The following is a 21,937-nucleotide window of genomic DNA, read 5'->3' on the forward strand; positions in this document are numbered from 1 at the left end:
CAGAGCTGCTGCCAGTTATTTAAGGTTTTTGTTTGTTTGTTTGTTTTGTTTTGTTTATTTGTTTGTTGTTTTGGGGGTTTTTTTGGGAAGACCAGCAGCAGCACAGCAGCCAGAGAAAGGCCCTGGGGGGCCCTGGCCCACAGAAAGGCGGCCCAGGACCGGAAGGGGGAAGCAAAACCCCCAAACCCATCAGGAGGCCGGGAGGTGGCACTGGCCCAGGGACCCAAGCCCAACGGCTCAGGCCCAGCCCCCGAGGCAGGCTCTGCCTTGCCACAGGTCTGCACTCTGCTGCCAGTATAATGGCAGAACGAGTGATGACCCAAAATCACCAAGGCATGCCAGCAGAAGGGAAATAGAAGCCTTACCAAAAATCTTCATCTCGGGTCTGGGGATGTTTGTTCCCCACAGCAAGTAAGCCATGATCGCTTCCCGCTGTGCCCTCTGCCTCTGCAATGCAAATGCAACAGGTGTGTCTCCCATTTGCCTCACGGCACCACCCCCACCAGGCTGGGGACCAAAGGCAGAACTTTCGGGACCCATCTGCCCCTTGCCACTGGTGTGTGCGAGGGGCGGCAGAGAGATTCACACCCCCCAAGGGGCAGCAACTGACCAAACACCCCCCAACCCGCCGAGAACGCTGATTTGGAACGCCAGCAACAGGGCTGCACTCACAGCCAGCTGGCGAGCCATGCCTCCTCCACGGAAGGAGAGGCTGGCGCCCTCTTCCCCTGTCCCAGCTCCCCCCGCAGGGGCAGCCCCAGGACAGCCTGAAAAACTTGGGGGAGAAATCACGCTGGGTGCAGGAGCCGCTGCAGGCTGCTCCGAGGGTCCCGCGGATTCAGCGTTGTTTTAAGCATCATCCTGAATAGGGACTTGCTTGGTTTGAGGCGGCGGGGGTGCACGGGAACACGTCGCTGCTGTGTCACTCGGCTCTGGGAGCGGCAGCGCCGGCATGCGCTCTGCCTCTGTGGGAGAGGCTGGTGGGCATGGCACAGGGTCGGCAGCGTCTCCTGCCCCTGGCTCTGGGGCCAGCTCAGTGGAAGATGCAGTTGCAGAAGCCGCTGGAGTGCGCATGGGCAGCGGCGGGGCCGGCACCCGCAGTGGTGAAACGGCCGGGGGAAACAGCGGTGGAGGATCACTGTTGCCCAGCAACATTGGCACAGCCGCAGGGAGCGGTGTTTCTGACTCTCAGGCGCAGGCGGGGAAGACGGCGGAGACCCGGGCAGGGCTGCCCGGGGAGGCGGCTGTGGGGAGGGTCCGGGAGGCGGCCGTGCCGGCCCAGCAGGCCGGGCCTCGGAGACCGGTGCCGCCCCCATCTCTGAGTGGGGTGGGGTCCAGGAGGCCAGCAACTCATCAACCCCCGGAGACAAGTTGGGGGGAGAAGACAGCTTCATCTGAGCATGCTCCAAAAACACAGAGAAATAAAACTTCAGCTCCGGACAAGATCTCCCGGCCCCCCGCCAGGATGCAGGGGGGCTGGGAAGCAGCAGATCATCTCCCTCCAAAGGGTCTTCTCCTGCAGGAGTTGGGGGAAATGGGGGGAGCCCGTTGCAGTTAGCAATCCAGGGAAAAACAGCTGCTCTTCGTTCCAAGACCGGAAAGAGTGCCTTAAATGTTAGGTAAATTCGGGGGTGTCCGAATCCATGGTCCAAAAGGACTTGGAAAATGGATTCCATGCACTGCCATACAAACACATCCAGGGCATACAGCACATTCGTAAAAAACCCAAAATCCTTGCCCATCGGAAAAACTCATAGAAATGTCTTTCTGTCAGGAAGATTCACAAAATTCAATCCTCCACCCTATTTTTGCCAGAGGGCAATAAGCTTCTCCTCTGAAGGGGAGAATCGAACCTCAGCCCTGGTGGGAATGCCCCACCACCTTTGCAGCCATAACCTGCGAAGGCCAGGATCATGGGGAAGGGAAATGCCAACAGTACCTTTCGACAGAGTCCAGCATGCTCTGGACATCTGCATGGTGCTGCTAGGCTGTCCGAACATCTTCCTGGAGGCTTTTCAGAAGGTTCTCTTTGTGGTCAGCCTTGCTGTGAACTCTGTCCAAATCAGGATCTTCAGTTCTTCAGCTCCTGGCTAGAATCCCCTTCTGTGGTCACTTGTGAAGCAACCATCAATGCCACACATTCGGGGTTTACCCAGTGCAGCCGTTGCTCCTCTGGGGTATCATCAAGTGATGATTTGCTCTTCAGATGAGGGGTCCCCCACTGATGATTTGTCATTCAGTCACTCAGGCTTCACCAATTGTGACAGTGGTCACAAGGGTTTTGAGGTGAAGAGAGAGACGAGAATGTTGACCTCATGTTCAGAAGGCTTGATTTATTATTTTACAATATATATATTACATTATGACTATACTAATAAGAATAGAAGAGAAGGTTCTCAGAAGGCTAGCTAAGCTAAGAATAGAAAAGAATGAATAACAAAGAGCTGTCCCGGCAGAAAGCAAGAGCAGCTCTGCCATGAGTGGTCAGTAAATCCAAACATACACAGGACACCAATGACGGATCTACCTGTTGCATTCCAAAGCAGCAGATAACCATTGTTTACATTTTGTCGCTGAGGCCACAGCTTCTCAGAGGGGAGAAATATCCTAAAGAAAGGATTTTTTTGAAAAGATGTGACACCTGTGGTTGTCAAAAGCATTCACAAACTCAAGAGGCAAAGAGAGGGGTTTCAGAGTGGCCATTTGAGAAGACAGCCTTTCTGAAACCTCTGGCACATAAGGCCCCTCTTTCACTGCTTCCTGGAAGCTGTGAGACCAGGCCATGCTGCTGTTTGTTGTCACCTCCCTGTACCTGTCCCTGAGACACAGTGCCACTGCTGTTATTGGGGCATTTTCCTTCTTTGCCAGCCCCAGCAGGCATTCAGCAGGGAGGGTCTGCACTGGCTCTCTGGAGCTGAGTTTCCACTCTATGATCTCGGCCTCTCTGTCACCCCCTCCACTCCCCCTCACACATTCCCCAAAAAAGCAGCAGGATGTCTGCTGGGACCACCTCGGCCTGCAGGAAGGCCAAGTGGGTCCTGGCCTCTCCTGACCCACAGCACAGCTTTCTTTAATCCCAGCATGGAAATATTAAAACTGTATTATCATATCACACAGAGGGCCACGAGCTTTTTATTTTGGCTGCAAGTGTCCACAGGGCATTGGGGAAGAGGAGAAAAAGAGTGTTTTGCAGCAAGCAATCAGGCTACTCAGGCAGGATGGTAGGAAAAGTTTCTGGAAGTTGCTTTTTAGGACTTTGGTTGTTCTGCTGAAGCTTCTGACAGAGCTGATGGGCAGATCCGAGAGCTGTGGAGAGTTCCTGGGAAATTTGTCCTTGGATATGTCTGGGAATGCTCTCCCAGCCATGAACTGCCATCTGTGTCCTGTCCATATGTTACTGCCTTGACTGTTGAGTGTCTGAGGTGCCTCTTGAGGCTGCTATGGACCTCCTTCACCAAGGAATAGATTGTGACACAACATCCCTTTCTGCTTCTATTTGGGCACTGACAGAGCCTGGACCACTCTGGCTGGATCTTGGGCTCTGGCCAAGCAAGATTGCAAATGAGAGCAGCTCATGGTCCTCAGGTGTCAACGGAAGGAGACCAGGACATCAGTTGATCATCACAGGCCCAATTTTATTGATCAGCACGGCGGGTTAAATACAGTTCGTAATTAACTTCATGCATATTGCAAAAGTTGAGCTCAGGATTGGTTAGTTACATATCAGCAGTTACACCTACTTTTACATTCCTATGGTCCTACTTTTGATACTTTCTACATATTCTTCTTAGGAGATATTCAGGACTAATCTCTACTCCCTTTCTCCATGTTGCAGCAAGGCCACTGATTGCAAGCTGCTGACATCTCCTTTCAGCTTGCTGACTGCTGATTTCTCAGCTTGACCAGTGGCAATATGTCAGCATGGCCTTTCTCAGCTAACCAACTATTAATAAAGCTCTCCACATTAAAGCTCTCCGCACTCAGGTCTTCCCTGCTGCTGGGACAGACAGACATGGCCATGGGGACAGAATGGAGCTGCCCCATCTGCCAGGGCACTAAGAAGGATGTGAATTTTTCTCTGCCCCGTCACCACCAGTTCTGCCTGGGCTGCATCCTGCAGTGGGCAAAAAGAAATCCAGCGTGCCCACTCTGCAGGAGAATGATAGAAGCTGTCAGGTTTTCTGAGTAGGATGAACAGGACTACATACAATTTGCCATCAGCTCCCCCAAACAATTGCTACAGTCCAGCAGGGAGAGAGCCTGGCCACCTTGCTGAAAACAGCCCCCCAGACCCTGTGATGGCTGCTCCATCTTCCCCACAGGGAACACTGTCCCCAGCTGAGCAGGGGGCTGCAGGACCAGAGCCTGTGCATGGCCTCCTGCCCAAGGTGTGGGCAGAATTTTTCAAATAACAATGTCATCTACTGGACCAAAGGTGGCCCTGGCTGCAGCAGAAGCTGGAGGGAATATGCCAGCACCAGAGATGGCTGGTTAAGGAATTCATAGTGCAGCATCCTGCACGCCCTCTGTGCCTGTAGTCAAGTTGCCAAAATCTTGGTGCCAGTACTGCAGCTTCTCCTCTGTAGCAGTCAGAATTGCTGCCAGCATAGTCCAGGGTAAAGAAGCAAAAAGGACCTTTGCATAATCTCCACAGATGTTTTATTCAGCTGTGCAGGGAGATGTTCAGGTCCCAGCACCCACACACAGAGGGTCTCACTTTGTCTCCACAGGGGCCCGGGGGCTGACCCTGATCTCCGGGCAGTACAAAGATGAGGGGGCCAGTGAGGGAATAGGGAAGGTGTGGCTCAGGAACACAGGAACAGACATAGGAACAGGGAAAGGAGCCAATGGGGTCTAACAGCTTTTTAAGGGAAGCTTCTTTTGTCTCCCTAGACCAGGGAAAGCCCCCTCAGGGTCTCCACAATTCCCCGTGTTGTATATTATTTGGAAAGCTTCTCTGAAGGATCAATTGAATCAACACAAAATTATTGAAGTGGAGGGAGAAGACCCATCTTCCTTGATCAGCATCGACTCCAGTTTATTGATCAAATTCGACACCTTTTTATAACAGTGCTAATTCACTTCATGCATATTGCAAAACCCGAGCTCCTGATAGGCTGTAGAGAAAACTTCAGCTCCTCCTTTTGTTTACAATACCTGAAGTTAGTTTACTGAAACCAAGATCAGTGTTCTCACCATGATACGAAAAGTTCTCAAAACCTTCATATCTGTTCCCAGACCGGCCATCTGTTCCCAGTAGCAGCCAAGGACAGAACGGTCTGAGAATCTTGTTGTTTATAAAAGGTGGCTGAGAACCTTAATTATTTACAGAATCAAGCCTAAGAAAGGCTGCTTTTTCCCTTAGCTGAATCCCTTCATGGCCTCTTTCTTTAAGCCATGCTTGAACCAGGCTCTCCAAACAAAATGACAAAAACAAAAGCACTCATAAGAAAATTGTTCAAAATGGAAACAATTCTGAGTTCCCAATGTGCCAACAGATTTCTTGGAGTGGCTTAGATCTGGCAGGAGGGATGCAGGGTTTTCTTAGCACAGTTTATCAGGAAGCTGAGTCACACACACTGAACCTCTGGTCCATGGCCTCCTCACTGCCATCGTGCAGCAAGGAGGCCCAGAGGCTGCTGTGCTCTGCTCCTGTCAGGGATGAACACAGCGTCTCTGTGGCCAGTGCCAGCTCCAGCTCCAGCAGCTCACAAGAGGAGACTCCTTCCAGAAGCTCTGCTGGCTCCAGTGTGGCAGACCAACAGAGCCACTGGAAGCCCCCCTCCATTGCAGCCACCCCCAGCTGCGCCCATCATCACTGCAGAGCAGGAGCTGCCCCAGAGGAGCCGTGGCAGGAGTTCATGGCAGTGGCAGGTCCCTGTGCCCAGGGCAGAGCCACAGAACCTCTGCTCCTGCCTGGGACAGGGGCTGCTCACCCTGGTGTCCCACCGAGAGGAGGGATCCTGGGCCCCAAACTCTGCCCAGCCCTGCAAAAGGCCACCCTGCCAGCAGTGCCAGCAAGGTTCCTGCAGCCATTCAGTCAAATCAGAGGAAACAGATGTCTCTGTAGCTGACACAGTCTCTGCACACAGCTTGCTCCCCCTTCTCCTGGTGCCTTTCCCTGGCTCCAGGAAGTACTGCAGGAAATGCTGTGTGAGCCATGATGATGGAAGAGCTACTGATAAAAACATTGGGGTGATGCTTTCAGAGGAGTCATGAATGGAAGACTGACCAACCTTCCGGCCAATGGTGTGCCAAAAGTTTCCGTTCTTTAAATAATAGACTGCAATAAATTAGTAAAAAGAAAGATATGGAAACAAATTAAATTTCTCACAGCTGCTGGCTTTCCTCAGGCTCCATGGTCTATGTACTGCTAGACTTACTTCATTTAGGCAGAATATGAACTGCCCTGACTTGTTGGAGACTGACCACAAGGTCTCATCTGTGGTGGGCAGTCACTAAAATTAGCTCAGCAGAGGCATCTTCAGCTGTCCAAGTGTAGCAGAAATACATATTCTCTGCTTCATGACTGTGTGGCAGCAGCTGCTGGTGTGGATTTGTCAGCGTTGCTTCATGGATTGCCCCTGGGAAGGAATTGTGTGCACAGGCACAGTGTGATGGCTTCGATCTCCTCTAATTACTCCAATCAGATGATGGCCAGAACTTTCAGGCAAAAAGCATCATGACAGAATAATTTACAATATTCTCCAAACTACTCCTGTGGTTTTGATTTTCTTACTGATTGGGTTCAGTGTCTGGCCTCAAGAAATCAGTCCAGAAAGAACAGGCAAAGCTCAGCTTACAAGTTAGGGTGCAAGTCTTTAATCTGCTGTTTCTGCAGCAGGTACAAAAAGTTGAAACAACTTTTCAACATATTTGCAAAAAAATCTCTTAGTTCTTGCTATACCTATCCAGAACCTGACTTTCTCCTCGTTTTAGTTTGATTTGAGATCCAAGCATGATTTTTTTCTGGACAGGAAAGTAAGAACCAGCTGCAAATACAGACTACAAGTGTGAATCTATACTGCAGTAACTGAGCTGTAGCTTGGAATTAAAGGCAAGAAGTGATGCCATGGTAAATGTGAACATTTAGTGCTGGCATAGGAGCCTTCTGCAATGCTCCACCAACCCATGGTTCACATTGCTACAAACTCTCTTTCTGGTGTTACAAAGAGTGTTGAAGAGCTGACTGTAAGTAAAAAAAATAGCCAGAATATTAATTTTTGTTAATATGGTCAACAATGACTATGTAATAATTCAGAGCTCATAGAAGTGAGTATTCTGATTTCCACTTAGTATGTGCTGGCAGTTTTAATTTGAAATCAACAGGTTTATCCAAATCAAGTTATCCATAGGAATTAATTTGCTCCATGATCTACCTAAAAATGCCTCATTGTCTGATAAGTTTAGTAGAAATTTACAAAGGCAACAGTCCACAGATTTTCATTTCTTGTTTAGTGTCTATTCTGCAGGAAAGCTTTTACAGACTAATCAGTTCAGATGTAATTAAAATGCCAGTACATTTCATCTAGACATTTTGGTATTAGAACAAAACCATGTGACTGCACAGCCTTTTAAAAAATATTTTAAAATAAATTTTCAAATCAACAGTCTGAGTAGGACTCAGAAAAAAAACTCTACCAAACTTCAACTCCATTGGAAGGTTCCCTTGTCACCCTGTGAATCAACTCTACATTCAGAAGATTAAAAGTCCCCATGATGGTGGTTTTGGTATGGTTAGGAATTGGGGAAGGGTCTTCTTCCTTCTCAATTCCATGCTGCAGTGCCTTTGGGATGTGGCCTGCTGGCCGTTGTTTGTGCAGCCCTGGTGTTTCTCCATGAGGCAGAAAGTGCAATTGCATTTCCAGCCCAGAGCCCGTGAGGAGTGGGGCGTGCAGAGCTGTGCCAGACCCAGGCCAGCAGCTGTGCCACCAGAGGGTTTTGGTTCCTGCCCAGTGCAGCTGGTGCATCTCTGCCGTGAGTGCCTCCCCTTGCCAGGCGCCCATGGACAGCAGGTGCAGGGTTCTGCAAGGGGCATGGAACAGGGTGGGGATGTCTGCTGGCAACAGAGTGCAGCAGAGAGCAAACAGTCCAGGATGGTCCTGGAGTGTGTGACAGAGAACTCCTGACACAGCTGTGACTGAGCCAGTGAGGGAAGGCACTGCTGGAGCTGCTGTTTGTGAGGAGAGAAGGGCTGCTGGGTGACAGGAGGGCTGGAGGCAGCCTTGGGCTCAGTGATCACAAAGTGCTTGTGTTTGGTTCCCAGAGAAGGAACGAGAGATGTTGGGGAAGTGTGGACCTGCAGCACATTGTGAATTTGTTAAGCTTTACCAGGCAGTGCTTAGTTGTACCTTCCCTCGCACCAGTGGTTAATGTGTGCAAGTGGATGTCTTAGCCTTGAGAATAAACACAGTGGGCCTACTGAGGAAGTAGCTGCAATGCATTGAAGGAGAAGAAGGCTCTTAACCATAGGAGGAGAATTTGAGGAACGGGATGTTCACCACATGACCACCAGAGACCCTCAAGAGACCCCTACTCTAAATGTCAGTAATTTTGGGGAAGTGATTTAAACATGTCAAATACTTTGTGAGATGTTGGGAATTTAGCTGCTAGAGAATGGAAAATTACAAAGCTGTGGCTAATTCCAAGTCTGGCACCTGCAAGATAGTGTGTCCTTGGGGCCTAGCTGTAGTAGGATAACAAACAGTGAAAGAGACATGAGAAAAGAGAGATGTAACCCCTAAGGAATGAGGAAGAGTTCATGGCATAGTTTAACCAATAGATTGCTTGGCTTACAGAATATTCATAAGCTTATTGCTCACTGTATAAGTGTCTGATGCTCTCTTCAATAAACGGAACTTGCTTATCACTCATATTGAGTGTCGGAGTCTCCCCTCACCGACAAATGGCTCGACCCCGACAAAGGCCTCATTCTGCAACAATAAGAATGTTTAGCCTGTGAGTTTGAGCAAAGTAATGAATAAAAGTAATGAAAGTAATGTCTTAGTTCCATGGATACTAACATGTGGGTGTGCATGGTACAGGGAAGTGATTCCTCACACACCCAGCACTGAAATAAAGTAATGCCTCTTTTCTCACACTGAGCTGGCAGTGTGGATCGGGCCCTGCTCGGTAACTTTCATTTTGGTCATTCCTATTGAAGCATAAAGAATGGTCGAACTGAAATCTTTTCCAGCTGTTTCCCTTTGGTTTACCTGTTTGAGGGTTGAAATTGTGTGCTGCAGGTGTCCTGGGTGTGTGCAGAGCAGTGCAGCCCCAGACACCCCTTGGCTTGCCCACGAGTTGTCATGCCTTGCTGCCAGGTGTGCCCAGCTGTGGCAGCAGAAGGAGCCTGCAGCGCAGTGGGCACCGTGCCCTGCCCAGCCGGGGCTCTCTGGCACAGAGCAGCAGCAGCGCCAGCACCGTTCAACCCGCTCCTGCCTTGGCTTCCCCTGGCACACAGAAGCCTCTGGAAATCAGCACCGCCAGCGGCATTCCCAGCTTGGAGCAGCTGCTGCTGGCGGGCAGATGCTGCCAGTTCGACTGCTGCCAAAGGGAAAGAAAGAGCACAGGAAGAGATGTACATACACAGCAGCCCTGGGAACATCCAATAAACACGCAGATATATGGGGTGATTTGTTAGGAATTACTTCAGCTGCTATGCCAATAGTGCTTTCTCTCCTGGTTCTGTACAATGCTTTGGCCATTTTCTTGGTCTGGTTTCCTTTGCTGGTGTCCCATCTGTGTGCTCAGCTGGGGTACAGGCTTGGAGCACTCTTGGAGTTCCTCTTGGATCCCTGAACAACAGGGTTTGGCCCATTGGGGGGAGTTTGTGCTGCTTTGTGTCAGAGGAGAACTTCGAAGGCCATTTTGTGTTTGCTGTAGGAAAGGCTGGTTATTGCTTTGCATCAATTCACAGACTAACATGCTTTGTGATGCTTTGCTTTGTCATACTTTGCTTTGTGATATCAGGGCATGGTTGCCACATCGTCGTGGTGACATCAGAAGGTTGCCTTGGTGCATGGAAGGCCTCAGTGCCAGAGCAGTCCTAGGGGTTGCTCAGATCAGGAGCATCCTCCTGATTGTGGCCTTTGTCAGCGTGTAGCTGCACACTGACAGGAGTCTTGGTTGGAGTAAACTTGAAGTACAGTGCTACAATGATTGAGCAACTCGCTGCTGCAGTTTGCACCATGTATGGCACTGTTTATTCCGCCTATTTCATTACCAGCCTGGCAAGTAAGTAGAGGTTTCAACTCTATTTAGGCTAGGGTGTAACCTAACCTGGCTTTTGCATGCCTTCTTGCTCTTTCTTAGTGACTGAGTTGATTTTGAAAGAGAAAGACCATTAGGATGCCTCTGGTTTGGTAAAGCTCCTGTCAAGAGGTTCAGCTAAAAGGGGGTGTCTGTAGCCACAGGGGCAGCATTTGCAGGGGAACCTGCAGGGCTTCCGTTCCCTCCACAGGAGAGTTTGTGGCAGCCGAGTCTGTCATTTGCTCAGTTTGCTGGGACAAGCAGGACAACTTCCAAAATGCAGACTTGGAGGCCTTCTCAGAAGGCCTTCTAAAGACTTTGTAGTTCTCCCCAGAACTCAGGGAAAGCTTCTTTTATTCTAAATTTTGTAATGAAAGGATTTGACTGTCCGTTTTGACCCTTGACTGAGTGCTAAAAGAGTGATTCCCTTTGCAGTGAAGTGCAACTGCCAAAGCAGTGAGTGTCTGCTCCTGAGCCTGGAGCTGCTGCTGTGCTGTTTCACAATAGAACTGCCACAGATGGAGGATTGAAACAAGCTGTTGTATCCCCTGTCAATCTGTTCTTTGCCTTTCCTCACAGTTGATGACTCCTGGCTGACAGGGACAAGCTGTAGTGTCTGACTGCTTTGTTCTGTTTGACTTGAGGTGCAAGTGTTGACATCTCACCGGGCAGTCTGCGAAGACTTCCAGCCAATGTCTGGCAATGAAGGACCCCAAGTTAGGAGTGAGGCACAGGAGCAGTGCCCACCAGAAATGCTCCAGGTCCAGCACATCATGGGCTCTGAACCTGCTGCCGCAGCAGCATCACCTTGAGGAAGCCCTTCTGTGAAACCTGGGAACTCAGGCTCGGGCAGATCCTGGGAACAGGAGACTGAGGAGGAGTACCTGGAGCTGCTGGGTACGTCTGGGGTGTTTCTTGTCTGAGGGACAGTGTGTTGTGGGCAGGTGTCAGCAGAGCTGTACCAAGTGCTCCTCCTGAGCTTGGTGTCACAGGGCCATTTAGGACTCCCCAGAGGCAGTGCTGTGCTCCGAGGCAGCGAGAGAGCTCTGGGTGTTCCTGCTGCCTCTGAGGGCACCTGGGACTGGCTTGGGTTTGCCTGAGCTTCCCTCTCTGCTAAAGGCTGAAGCAGGGATTGTTCTTGGATCTGCAGAAGGCTGTGACCTAGCAAATGATCTAGGCAAGTCCTGTGTGCTAGTGGCCAAACTGAACAGAATTTTTAGCTTCCTAAATTCTCTTTAGACGCCTGACTTCCAACCAGTCATCCGAGCAAAAAAACTTCACAGAAATGGACTGGCTTTGGAGTTTTGTCTTTTGGGTTGGGTTGTTTTTTTTTGGTTTTTTTTTTGGGGGGGTGGCATTGCTTTTGTGTTGTTCATTTTTGGTGGGGGTTTTTTTGTTGTGTTTTTCTCCATCCTGAAGGAGCCCTTCTACCCCACATCTTACTGATGTCATTTTTATGAGTCTTACTGTTACCACTACTACATCTGCAGTTTATTTTCATGAGAATTCTATACTTTTATCAACAAGAGAATGCTATCTTTTTGTCAATAAGAACTACTTTGAAAGAACATCAGGTTACAGGACAAATAGAGAGCACGAGGTATTTTCCATGTGCCCCCAAAGAAAAAACAGATACTTTGATAACAACCTTTATTTAATCTTCTAGTTTTATGCTTATCAAGATGTGTCCAGGAGACACATCCAAGTGGCATGATCAGAGAAAAGTGTACTGCAGGCATTTCTCAGGAGAGAGCCTCCAGCCCAGCCATGGTATATTCCTCAGATCCATGGCACTTTTCCATACCTGATTCCCACTCTTTCCCATGACTGTTAGAATCCTACCCATTGGCCCAAGCCCTGCTGAGATCAGTCTTTAGGAAAACACATCAAGCCCTTTGTGATTCTGCAGCACAACCCAATGAATCTGCTTCTTGCCCGTAACGGCTGCCAGTGCTGTGCTCTCAGATAAGACCTGGTGGGGCTGAGACCAGAGCCCAGTGGATTCTGTGTCTGCCATCACCTGTTGGGACAAAAAGGGCACTGATCTGTGCCTCGGTGTGGCTGATCTCAAAGCCCATCCTGTTGTGTCCTGAATGGGGGCAACAGCTTGTCCGGGGCTCAGGCTCACTCTGGCTTCTTCCCATCAGTGCCTGTCAGTGCTCATGCTTGGGCTTTGCCAGCCTTGTTGTGCCAGCTGCCCAGTCCCTGAGGGCTGGAGGGACTGCAGAGGCTGGAGCCTTCCTTAGCTGGGAGAGGGGCATCTTTGAGCTCAGCCTGCTCATAAACAGGTCAGGGTCCTGATGCTGAAAGCCCCTTCGGGATCGCTTACAGCTTGAGCTGCTCTGGTTTACAAATGGGAAGGCATTCCTTTGGCCAACTGCTGAAAGGTGGGGAAGATGTCCTCCTCTCCTGGGATTGCATGTCCCTGTGCTTTGTTTCCTGTCAAGAGAACTCTTCAAAAGACTGTACAAATCAGTCTCTGTGCTGGCCACTTGTGCTGCAGAGCTGTCTGCCTGGTTGTGGTCGTTGTTACCCAGCTGACCACAAAGGGCTCAGAGCTCCAGGTGCTGGGGCTGCCTTTTGTATCTCCTGGAAGCTGGGATCTCTGCTTTAAAGTCAGCATCTTGCATTTTGTTTCCCTCAGGGAGAGTGGTGAACCCCACTGAAAATCCCCTGGTGAAATACACGTTCCTGAAATATCTTGGCAGCGGGTGAGTCCAACAGCAGTTACTCCTGCACAACCATGAGCCAGGTGTTTTTCTGGTGGAATGTCTATCCAGCGTGAAGTCAGGCCAGCTGCAAAGATGTTCACACACTGGGGATAGATTGTCCCATCTCTCAATGCTGCTCAGAATTTGTGAGTGGGCTCAGAAGGCATTGTCAGAGATGCCTTGCTACCGAGGTCCTGCCTGCATCAAGGAATAGGACCTGGAAGGTCTCCTTGTCTCTCAAGTGTGGGACAGCTCTGTGTTAATTTCTTTAGCATTTTTTGTATGTCTCAAAACATACTGGCACACTAATGAAAAGAGAAGAAACTTGCTTGCCTGAAAGAGCAAATTACGCCCTATCAAAGTTGTGAGATAACAGTTCCCAGGAACACTTCTTTCCCCTGGTTTGAAGAAGAAAACACTCTGTGGTCAGGATAGGAACCACACCATTTAGAAAGTGAAACCCAAGAGGAAAGACTAACCTCCCTTTAGAAGTTGAACCCCAGTGCTTCAGGAACAGGCCCAGTGCCCATGCACTTGAGAGGAAAATGCATCGTCTGCCTTCTGGCAGAGTCCTCCTGCATCCCGCAGGTTTTGACACTTCCAGCAGAGATCTCCTGTGTGGGCTGGCTTTCACTGCAAGATCTAAATGGCTTCTCCTTTCTCTGCTTCTGTTTTGTTTCTAGGACGTTTGGAGATGTTTACAGAGCACTCGACACTGCCACAGGAGGAGAGGTAAACGTCAACAGCCCCTGCAGACTCTGCTGCACTCGAGGGCTTTCCCCTCTGGTGTGAGCTGTGGCTGGAGCTCTGGGCAGAGCTGTGCTGAAAAGGCACAAGAAGCACAGACTGGTGCCAGCCCACAGAACACATTTGGGACTTTGTTCTCCTCAGCTGCCAGAAGGAAGGCACGGAGGGCAGCGGTTCCTTTCAGAGAAGGACGCGCTCGCTCGCTCTCCATTGCTAAAACAAAGGTGGTGCCTTCGAGCACCTCACTGTTCTTTGGGGCTACAGCTTCAGAGTCCTGAATTTTCATTTCTGGCTGTCAGCAAATGCATCTGAAAGTTACTGGTAGTTCCTTAGCCACCCGCAGTGCTGCACTTGGGAACTGCACATAGGAACAGACCTGCAAGGTGTCCCTGAAAGCCCTAAGCCCTGCCCATAGCCCAAGATGTATCCACAGAGTATCAAGGCATGGATTCCTTCTTCTGAGTCCCAAACAAAGCAGCAGAGAGTGTGGCCAGAGGTTTGTGGGTGATAGCTGAGACACCGCTGTTACCAAATGGTCAAGGCAAAATGTCAGTGGCCCCACGTGTCCTGTAACTGGCTCCCAAGGGAGCAGAGAAATGGGCTGTTGGAATGTCAGTTCCTAATTACTGCAGTGCCTAATCACAAGGCAGTTTGGCACAGCTCATCTGCGTCATTGCAAAATCACTCACTCCATGTGCCTTGTGTTCTTGTGCCACCAACCTCTCAAGTTACTGATTTTCAATGTCATTTTAGGTGGCAATAAAAAAAATAAATCTTCAAGGAGTGAGGAGGAAGGAGCTAACCTTTAATGAAATAATGATCATGAAGAGGTATAGGAGTCCCAATGTTGTGAATTATATAGACAGGTGAGAGGTCATGGTCTTATCCCATGGATGTGTGTTTACATAAAGCAAACATGAGAGGTTAAAAACCCACTTTGGTCAGTGGCAGCAAGTAGAGCTGTTAATTTTTATTTTTTCATATTTCTCTACTCATCTCCAATGGATGAGAAGAGTGCATCTTGTCTGCATGAGTCTTCCCTGGCACACCTAGTTTGATAATTACTCCAAAATTATTCAATACCTGGATCAGCTGTATCTTCCTAACTCAATAGCCTCAAAGTTCACTGCCTCCACATTTATTTGGGATTGATTTTTTAAAGTTTCTTAAGTGCAGATGAACCATCCTAAAGTGGATTTCCCTTGGATTGTTGTCCCTCCCTGCCATTGCTATGCATGTCAGGAAGACTAGGTGCTTATTTCCAGAAACACTATGCCTGAAATGTTTTTTATCTGGGCTGTTTCTAAACTGTACTTTTCATTTGCTGCCCATCTAAGACATCTCCTTTTTCACAGATGTGTCTTTTTCTTTGAGACTGCACAGATTGCAAACAATGCACAGCCAAGAGGGAATATCTATTCCTTTGATTCTGTCCTTGTCACAAAGGCATCTGGAAATAAGAAACCTGGAAGCAAAAAATCAACATAGCCATGCATGTTCATCTCTACCCCCTGTTTCCTTCTTTCAGCTACCTTCTGGGCGAGGAACTCTTGCTGGTTATAGAGTACATGGATGGAGGTGTCCTGAGCGATATCATCAGCCAGACCTGCCTGTCTGAAGATGAGACAGCAGCCATCAGTCGGGAGGTCAGCAATCCCAGCTGTGTTTCCAAGGCCTTGGGCAGGATTGTCTGGGAAACAGGGGCTCAGAACAGGAGAGGTTTCCTGTGCCAAGCTTTGTTTCTGTGTTGCTGCTATTCTATGGGCAAGTAAAAGCATCTCAAGTGAAAGGCCTGCCTTTCACTTTACTCAGTGCCAGTACTCTTATCTCCTGCTGTTGTATTCTCACTCTGTCTCTTGTATTTGTATTTGCTGTTCTCCACCTTGCCTCTCTAAATGTTTGCCTGGAGTCTGTCTTCACTGCATTCCTTGTCTGTAAAAGCAAAGGTGCTGGTGGCAGGATTTGAAACAAACAGCAAAGAAAAAAGAGAGAGACTCGTTTCTCTCAGTTCTCAGCTAAAAAGGATAGGAGTGCAGCCAGAATGCTCTTTGCTTCTGAGCACATGCACTGCAGCAGGAGTCATCCTGGCTGGTTGGCAGGGGACAGCCTACAACAGCAGGTGCTGTTGCTCTTTCAAAAGCTGACGTGGCTTTCCTCAGAAAGGTCCTGCTCTGCAGGTGTTGGAGCAGCAAGCTCTTCCTCTCAGTGGCCATTACTGTTCTGCCATTACTCCCCATTCCCCTGGAGAGGGAATCTTTTGGAGCTGTTTCCTTTCTTGTGTGATGAAATCACATCACTCATTTTTGCCCTCCTCTTTCTGTTTTCTCCCTCAGTGCTTGCAAGGACTGGATATTCTTCATTCAAACGATGTGATCCATCGAGACGTGAAGAGCGACAACATCCTTCTAAAAACTGACGGTTCTGTCAAACTGGGTCAGTATATTCTTGGTCAGGTGCAGCGTTCCAGGGATGTGGGTGTGGGGCTGCTTGGAGTGACTGCCAGCTCCCCAAAAATGGTGCTGGTGGCAGTGCAGGGACCCCTGCTGCGAGCTGAGGGCACAGTTGCAACGTGCACAGAGGTAGAAGGAGCCACAAGCAGTCAAGAGTGGCCTTGCTCTGTGTGTGTCCCTTCCAGAGGGAGGGAGTTACAAGTCTAAAGTTTCCAAAGAACAAAAGCCACTGCTAGAGGCAGTGTAAAAAATCAGGGGATTTTTAAAGTCGCCAATGCCAGGAGATTCAACAGCACGTTTTCAAACTTCTACTGGGGAATTCTTTTGCTTGCTTTCCTAATTGCACAGAATTCAGATAAAACCACTATTTTGTTTTCTCCTCAGCTGATTTTGGCCTCTCTACTCAGCTCACCCCTGAGCAGAGCAGACGGTGCTCGCTAACCGGGACTCCTTGGTGGATGGCACCTGAAGTGGTGACAGGTCAACCATATGGCCCCAAAGTGGACATATGGTCTTTTGGAATTGTGGGAATTGAAATGATAGAACAAGAACCTCCTTACTTGAGTGAAAGTTCTGGCACGGTAAGGAGCAAATACTCACTGATCCCACTGTCTTTCTCACCTGTCCCATGTCCTGTGTGCCACTGGACAAAATCCCATTGCCATCTGCTGGAACTACTTCCACCAAGGTCCCCTCCTACAAATGTCCCTGCAACACATCAGCATCTGCTGTACTTTTGGTTGCATCAGTGGGGGAATTCAAGCCTTACCACATGCAAACAAACTCCAAACAAACTCTATTCTCAGGCAACACTTTCCTTTGGGTTAGTGGTTCCAGTTCTTTTGTCTGTGTAGATGGCCTTAATATCAGGAAAAAAGCATCTTAAAACTGTTGTTATCTTTCCAGAAATGAAGGAAGGAAACCCAAACCCAACAAAGTTTCTAAACCCGTGGTCTTTAGAGAGGAACCTAACCCTGTGTGCAGTTTCTTCTCACTGGGAAACATGGGCATGAGGGTGTAATGCACAGAGTCTCTTCTGCTTCTTGTGCAGTGCTGCTGAAGCACTCAGAGACCCTGCTTCTCTCCTAGCCCAAGCAACATTCTGCACGTCACCAAGCCAGAGCCTGGTGATGCGGAGAGCCTGCCCAAACCTCCCAGTGATTCCTGGCACTTTCTGGGATGGGCCTACCATTTATGCATTGTCTTGAGTAGCCAAATGACTGGAGGGTGACCATAGAGATGGAACCTCTCCTTCTTCTGACCTAGACAATTTTTCTTTTGCTGCAAAAATGGGAAGCTGAAATTTTCAGACTGCTGAGAGACAGAGCTGCAGGTGGCTCCTGTGTGCCCAAGCAGGCATGTTCATCCCAATACATTTGTGCAGGCATCTTAATGTGTCTGTGTTGAAGAGGAGATGGTAAATGTTTGTTTCCCTACCTGGGTATTAACTGAAGGATTTCCTTTCTTTTCTTCCAATTACCATTGTTTTCAAGAACAGCACAAAAAGCTTGATGAGTTTTTGTTCTAGGGCACGTACGCTTAAAGGACCATAAGCACTGCAGAGAAGCCTTTCTTGTACTAACCCTTGAAATTAGTTAGTATAGCAAAGTCCCTCTTCCAAAAAGCCTCTCAAGCTGGTATGAATCCTCAGAGATGCAAATGTCCTTTTGCTGACGTAGTTCCCACTAACTAGGTCAGTCAATGAAATCCGCTGCCAAGGCAAGATCTGCGGGATGGTGGAAAAGCTGTGGCTGCATCGGAGTTTGGGTTTTTGGTTGGTAAAGGAAAATTATCTCTGGGTCTCTGCCAGGGCAGAAACTGCCACTGAAGAACAGAGGTTAAACACAGGGATCTGGGAGAGCCTTAGAGATGTGAAAGCAGGAGGTGGAGCCTGGTGTCTCCTTTTTCTCCAGGCTACACACCTGATAGCCACAGTAGGGACTCCACAGCTGCGGCAGCCCAAGCTCCTCTCGGCTTTGCTGCGTGACTTCCTGAGCTGCTGCCTGCAGACAGACGAGGAGCGGCGCTGGTCTGCCAAGGAGCTCCTGCAGGTAAAATGTGAAGGCGCTGCAGGGGAAACAGGCTCTGAGGGATGGGCTCCTCCTCCACTCAAGTCCAAGACATCAGATGAGCCCCCTTCCTCCTCACCTCCACTCTTGCTGCTCTTCAAATGAAAACGGTGAGGAATCCTAGACTGGGCTGGGCTGGCAGGGCCCTGTAAATGTCCTGTGGTGCAAGTGTCCTGCAATAAGCAGGGACATCTTAAAACAGATCAGGTTGCTCGGAGCCCTTTCCCACCAAAGCCGGAATGATTGCAGGGATGGGGCTCCTACAAGCTCTTGGGGCAAGCTGTGCCAGGGTAGCACCATGCTCCGAGTAAACAAGTTCTTCCTTAGACCTACTCTGATTAGATGCCTTTGGTGTTTAAAAATATTTGTCCGCATCCTATTGTAACTGGCCCTGTTAAAAAAGATGTCCCCCACTTTTTTCAAAGCCACTCTGAAGTCTTGGAAAGTGGCAATAAAGTCTCCCTGAGGCCTGTTCTTCACAAAACTGAATAACTCCAGCTCCCTCTGCATTTCCTGACAGGAGAGGTGCTCTGTCCTCTGACTGTTTCTGTTGCCCTCTTTTGTGATTTGGTGGAGTGTTCAGTTTTATCTAATGGCAAAAGTATTGAAGTAGAGCAGTGCGGGGTACAGAGACATGAAATGGTGGTGGAGGAAACCAAGGAAGCCAGTCCCAGCCTAGGGCTCAGAGATTTGGCTGTGGGCAGGAGGGGCTGTGGGGGGCTCACTGTGAGCCTCTGAGGGGCCCTGGTTTGTGCCCCCCAGCCCACCCTTAGAGGTTTCTGCCACGCAAACAGGGACAGCTGGGAGGGACTTGTCCCAGCCCCATCTGCTGCCTGGCACGCTCAAGCAGACAGGAACTGTGCCAGGGTTACTGCCAGGTTGTGTGGCAGAGAGGGAACTGCAGGGCCCAGTGCCACTGGGCTGGCCCTGCTGGGAAGGAAGGTGCCATCCAGCACACGAGGGGCAGGGCATGGAATGGTAGACACTACTTTCTGTCCCTGTGGGAGTCAGCACAGTGCCCATCTTTCAAAGGCAGGGGCCTGTGTGAGTCATTGGAGTTTCCTGAAAGGAAGAAAACCCGGGGACAGAAAGCACCATTTCTAGAGCATTGGCAGGGCAAAAATCCCAGCATGATGAAGACATCACAATAAACAGATGAGTGGGATTCTGGGCCAGGTTTGCCTGTGATGGCAAGGTCTTGCACATTGGGGATGACTGGGGAGCAGATGGTCGCATTGCTCCTCTTTCTGGGTCTTTCCAGGAACTTGATGTATCCTGATTGAGTCCCTGAAGCAATGAGCCTGGAAAGTAATGGTTCACTGTTCTTTGTTGTATTTTTTTTTCCGGTGGACAGCATCCATTTGTAACTTCAGCCAAGCCACCATTCATCCTGGCACAACTCTTCAACTCTGTGAAGAAGACGAATAACCCTAATCCTAAACTTTAAACCTAAAACCTAGCCCTAACCTTAAATGCTAACCCAAACCCAAACCCTAACCCTATCCCTATCCCTAACCCTTACCCTAAACCCAACCCTAAGCCTAAGCCTAAGCCTAAACCTAAGCCTAAACCCAAACGTAAACCTAAGCCTAAGCCTAAGCCTAAGCCTAAACCCAAACCTAAACCTAAGCCTAAACATAAGCCTAAGCTGAAGCCTAAGCGTAACCCTAACCCTAACCCAAACCCTAGGAGACGAGAACATAGCAATCATGTCAAGATGTTATCTCTGTTACCAATTTAGAGTAGGATTGTAGAGTGGGGTTGCTAAAGAGATTTGTAGCATAGAATTATAGATTAGAGTTGTAATTAATAAAGTTTCTGAAACATCAACTCACTTGGAAGATTCTCCTCCTTCTGACCCCTTCAGAAAATTCAACATTTCCTTCTGAATTACCAATTGTTTTTTATTGGTGCTAAGTCACACATATGGCTTCTTTTGTATGGTTTTATAAGTGAGGAGGGGACTTCATATCATTCATCCTCTCCAGAGCGCACTGCCTTTGGAATATGAGCCACTGGCTGGTTGTGGCACATGTGTGGTATTTCTAGTTGAGGCAGTAAGGGCAATGGCATTTGAAGGCAAAACCAAAGGAAGAATGAGGCAGCCCAAACACCCTGTGCAGATGCAGGCCTTCAGCTGTGACTGGAGAGCATTGGGGTTCCTGCCACTTGGATTTGTATCCCTAAATGCAATAATCTCTTTGGCTGGAGGAGAGCCTTGCTCAAGTGAGAAAGCAGAAAGATCAGAGAGGGTGCTCGGGAAGGTCTCCTGTGGTGCAGAGCTGTCAGCGCCTGTAAGGTGAGAGCGGGCCCGGCCTTGCCCAGGCTCAAGCCCCAGCAGAGCCCCGGCAGAGGCCGGAGCAGCCTGAGCCCCGGCAGAGGCAGGCTGGAAGGAGGCCCTTGGAGCTGCAAGAGGCAGCAGCCGGGCCCTGGGTGCCTCTTGCTGGCAGCGGGCAAATCCTCTGCTCTCAGAGCCCAGGTGGCAGCTGGCTGCTGCCGAGGGGAAGCGCAGCCGTGCTGGGCACAGCCTGGCCTGGAGGCATTGGCCGTCTGGAGTGTGCCCTGGAGCAGGGAAAGGCCAAGGGCAGCCGCGGGCCGCTGGGCTGGCTGAGGATTCCTCCTCTTCTGCCGGCTGCCCTGCAACTCCTGGCAAAGGCCAGCAGTGTGTGCAATGAAATAAACAGGGCCAGGAGGCTTCTTCTCCTTTTTAATGCCTTTATTAAAAGTGATCAGCTCAGGATTGGGCGTCCCGGCAGGGCTGCAGTCCCCGTCGTGCCTCCCAGGGCGACTCAGAGGAGGAGAATATGTGCAGCTCTGTCCGCTAGGAGCAGAGCTGGGGGATCCAGTCCTCGTGGGAGCCTCTAGGGCGTGATGCCTCTGTCAGATGTTACTTCTCTCAGCGCCTCAGCTGGCTGGTCCTGACGTTGGGACGACTTTCTGCTCAGGGCGAGAGGGACTCCGCATCTCCGCAGGCTCAGCAATCAGCTCCTCATGTCCAGACACCACTTTAGTCTCTCAATTCTTATTTGGCTCGTTGTTTTTGGGGTTTTCTCATTGCATTTCACGTCGGGGTCCCACAAAGCATTCTGGTCTTTGGAGTCACTTTGCATAACCCCCTCCACCCTCTCAGGTGTCTTCTCTATTTTGGAAGAGGGCACTGCCTCGGGGAAGGGCCATCATCCCACCCAGCCTGGCCTTTTACGAATACAAAAGAGGAGATAAGCTCTAACGACCCGTGATTACCATGACAAAGCACTAAGAACTCTGGCAGAGACAGAGACCTGGCTGCGTCCCTGTAACTGTTTCTCACAAAAAAAATAATAACCGAATTTTTGTTCATAACAATTCTCACAGGGCTTTGATGTTGTTTACATCAGACTCAGCCCCTGAGAGTGTCTTCAAAAAACTTCTCAAGTACTCAAAATTAAATTGAAAGTCTGAAGTTTCGTGAAGTTGTTACGGGTCCCACTGAGGGACATGGATCAGAAAGTGTCCCCAGGTTCCAGCTAGAGCAGAACACTGGAGGCAGTGATGACAGCTGGGGACAAAGAAGGCAAAGGTGTCTCTGGTGCTGAGCACACCTGGATGTGTTTGAGGAATGCAAAGGGCCAAGGCCTAAGCCCCAGCCCTTGGCCAGGCAGATCCTGTCCCTCCCTTCTTGCTCACGGCTCTTCCTGTGATGGGCACTGGCATCTGGGGATGTGCAATG

At 49.6% G+C, this 21,937-nt stretch overlaps 1 protein-coding gene across 1 annotated transcript; it reads left to right on the forward strand.

Moving 5' to 3' along the window:
* The first annotated feature begins 952 nt into the window (after nt 1–952).
* On the forward strand, nt 953–19,675 carry LOC141729931 (serine/threonine-protein kinase PAK 1-like). Its single transcript, XM_074546591.1, has 7 exons — nt 953–1,303; nt 14,463–14,575; nt 15,238–15,355; nt 16,043–16,142; nt 16,544–16,740; nt 18,073–18,210; nt 19,583–19,675. Exons 1-7 carry the CDS (start codon nt 953–955, stop codon nt 19,673–19,675), a joined length of 1,110 nt encoding a protein of 369 aa, XP_074402692.1.
* Nucleotides 19,676–21,937: the final 2,262 nt, after the last annotated feature.

This window comes from Zonotrichia albicollis, chromosome 8 (assembly GCF_047830755.1).
Source record: "Zonotrichia albicollis isolate bZonAlb1 chromosome 8, bZonAlb1.hap1, whole genome shotgun sequence".
NCBI lineage: Eukaryota > Metazoa > Chordata > Aves > Passeriformes > Passerellidae > Zonotrichia > Zonotrichia albicollis.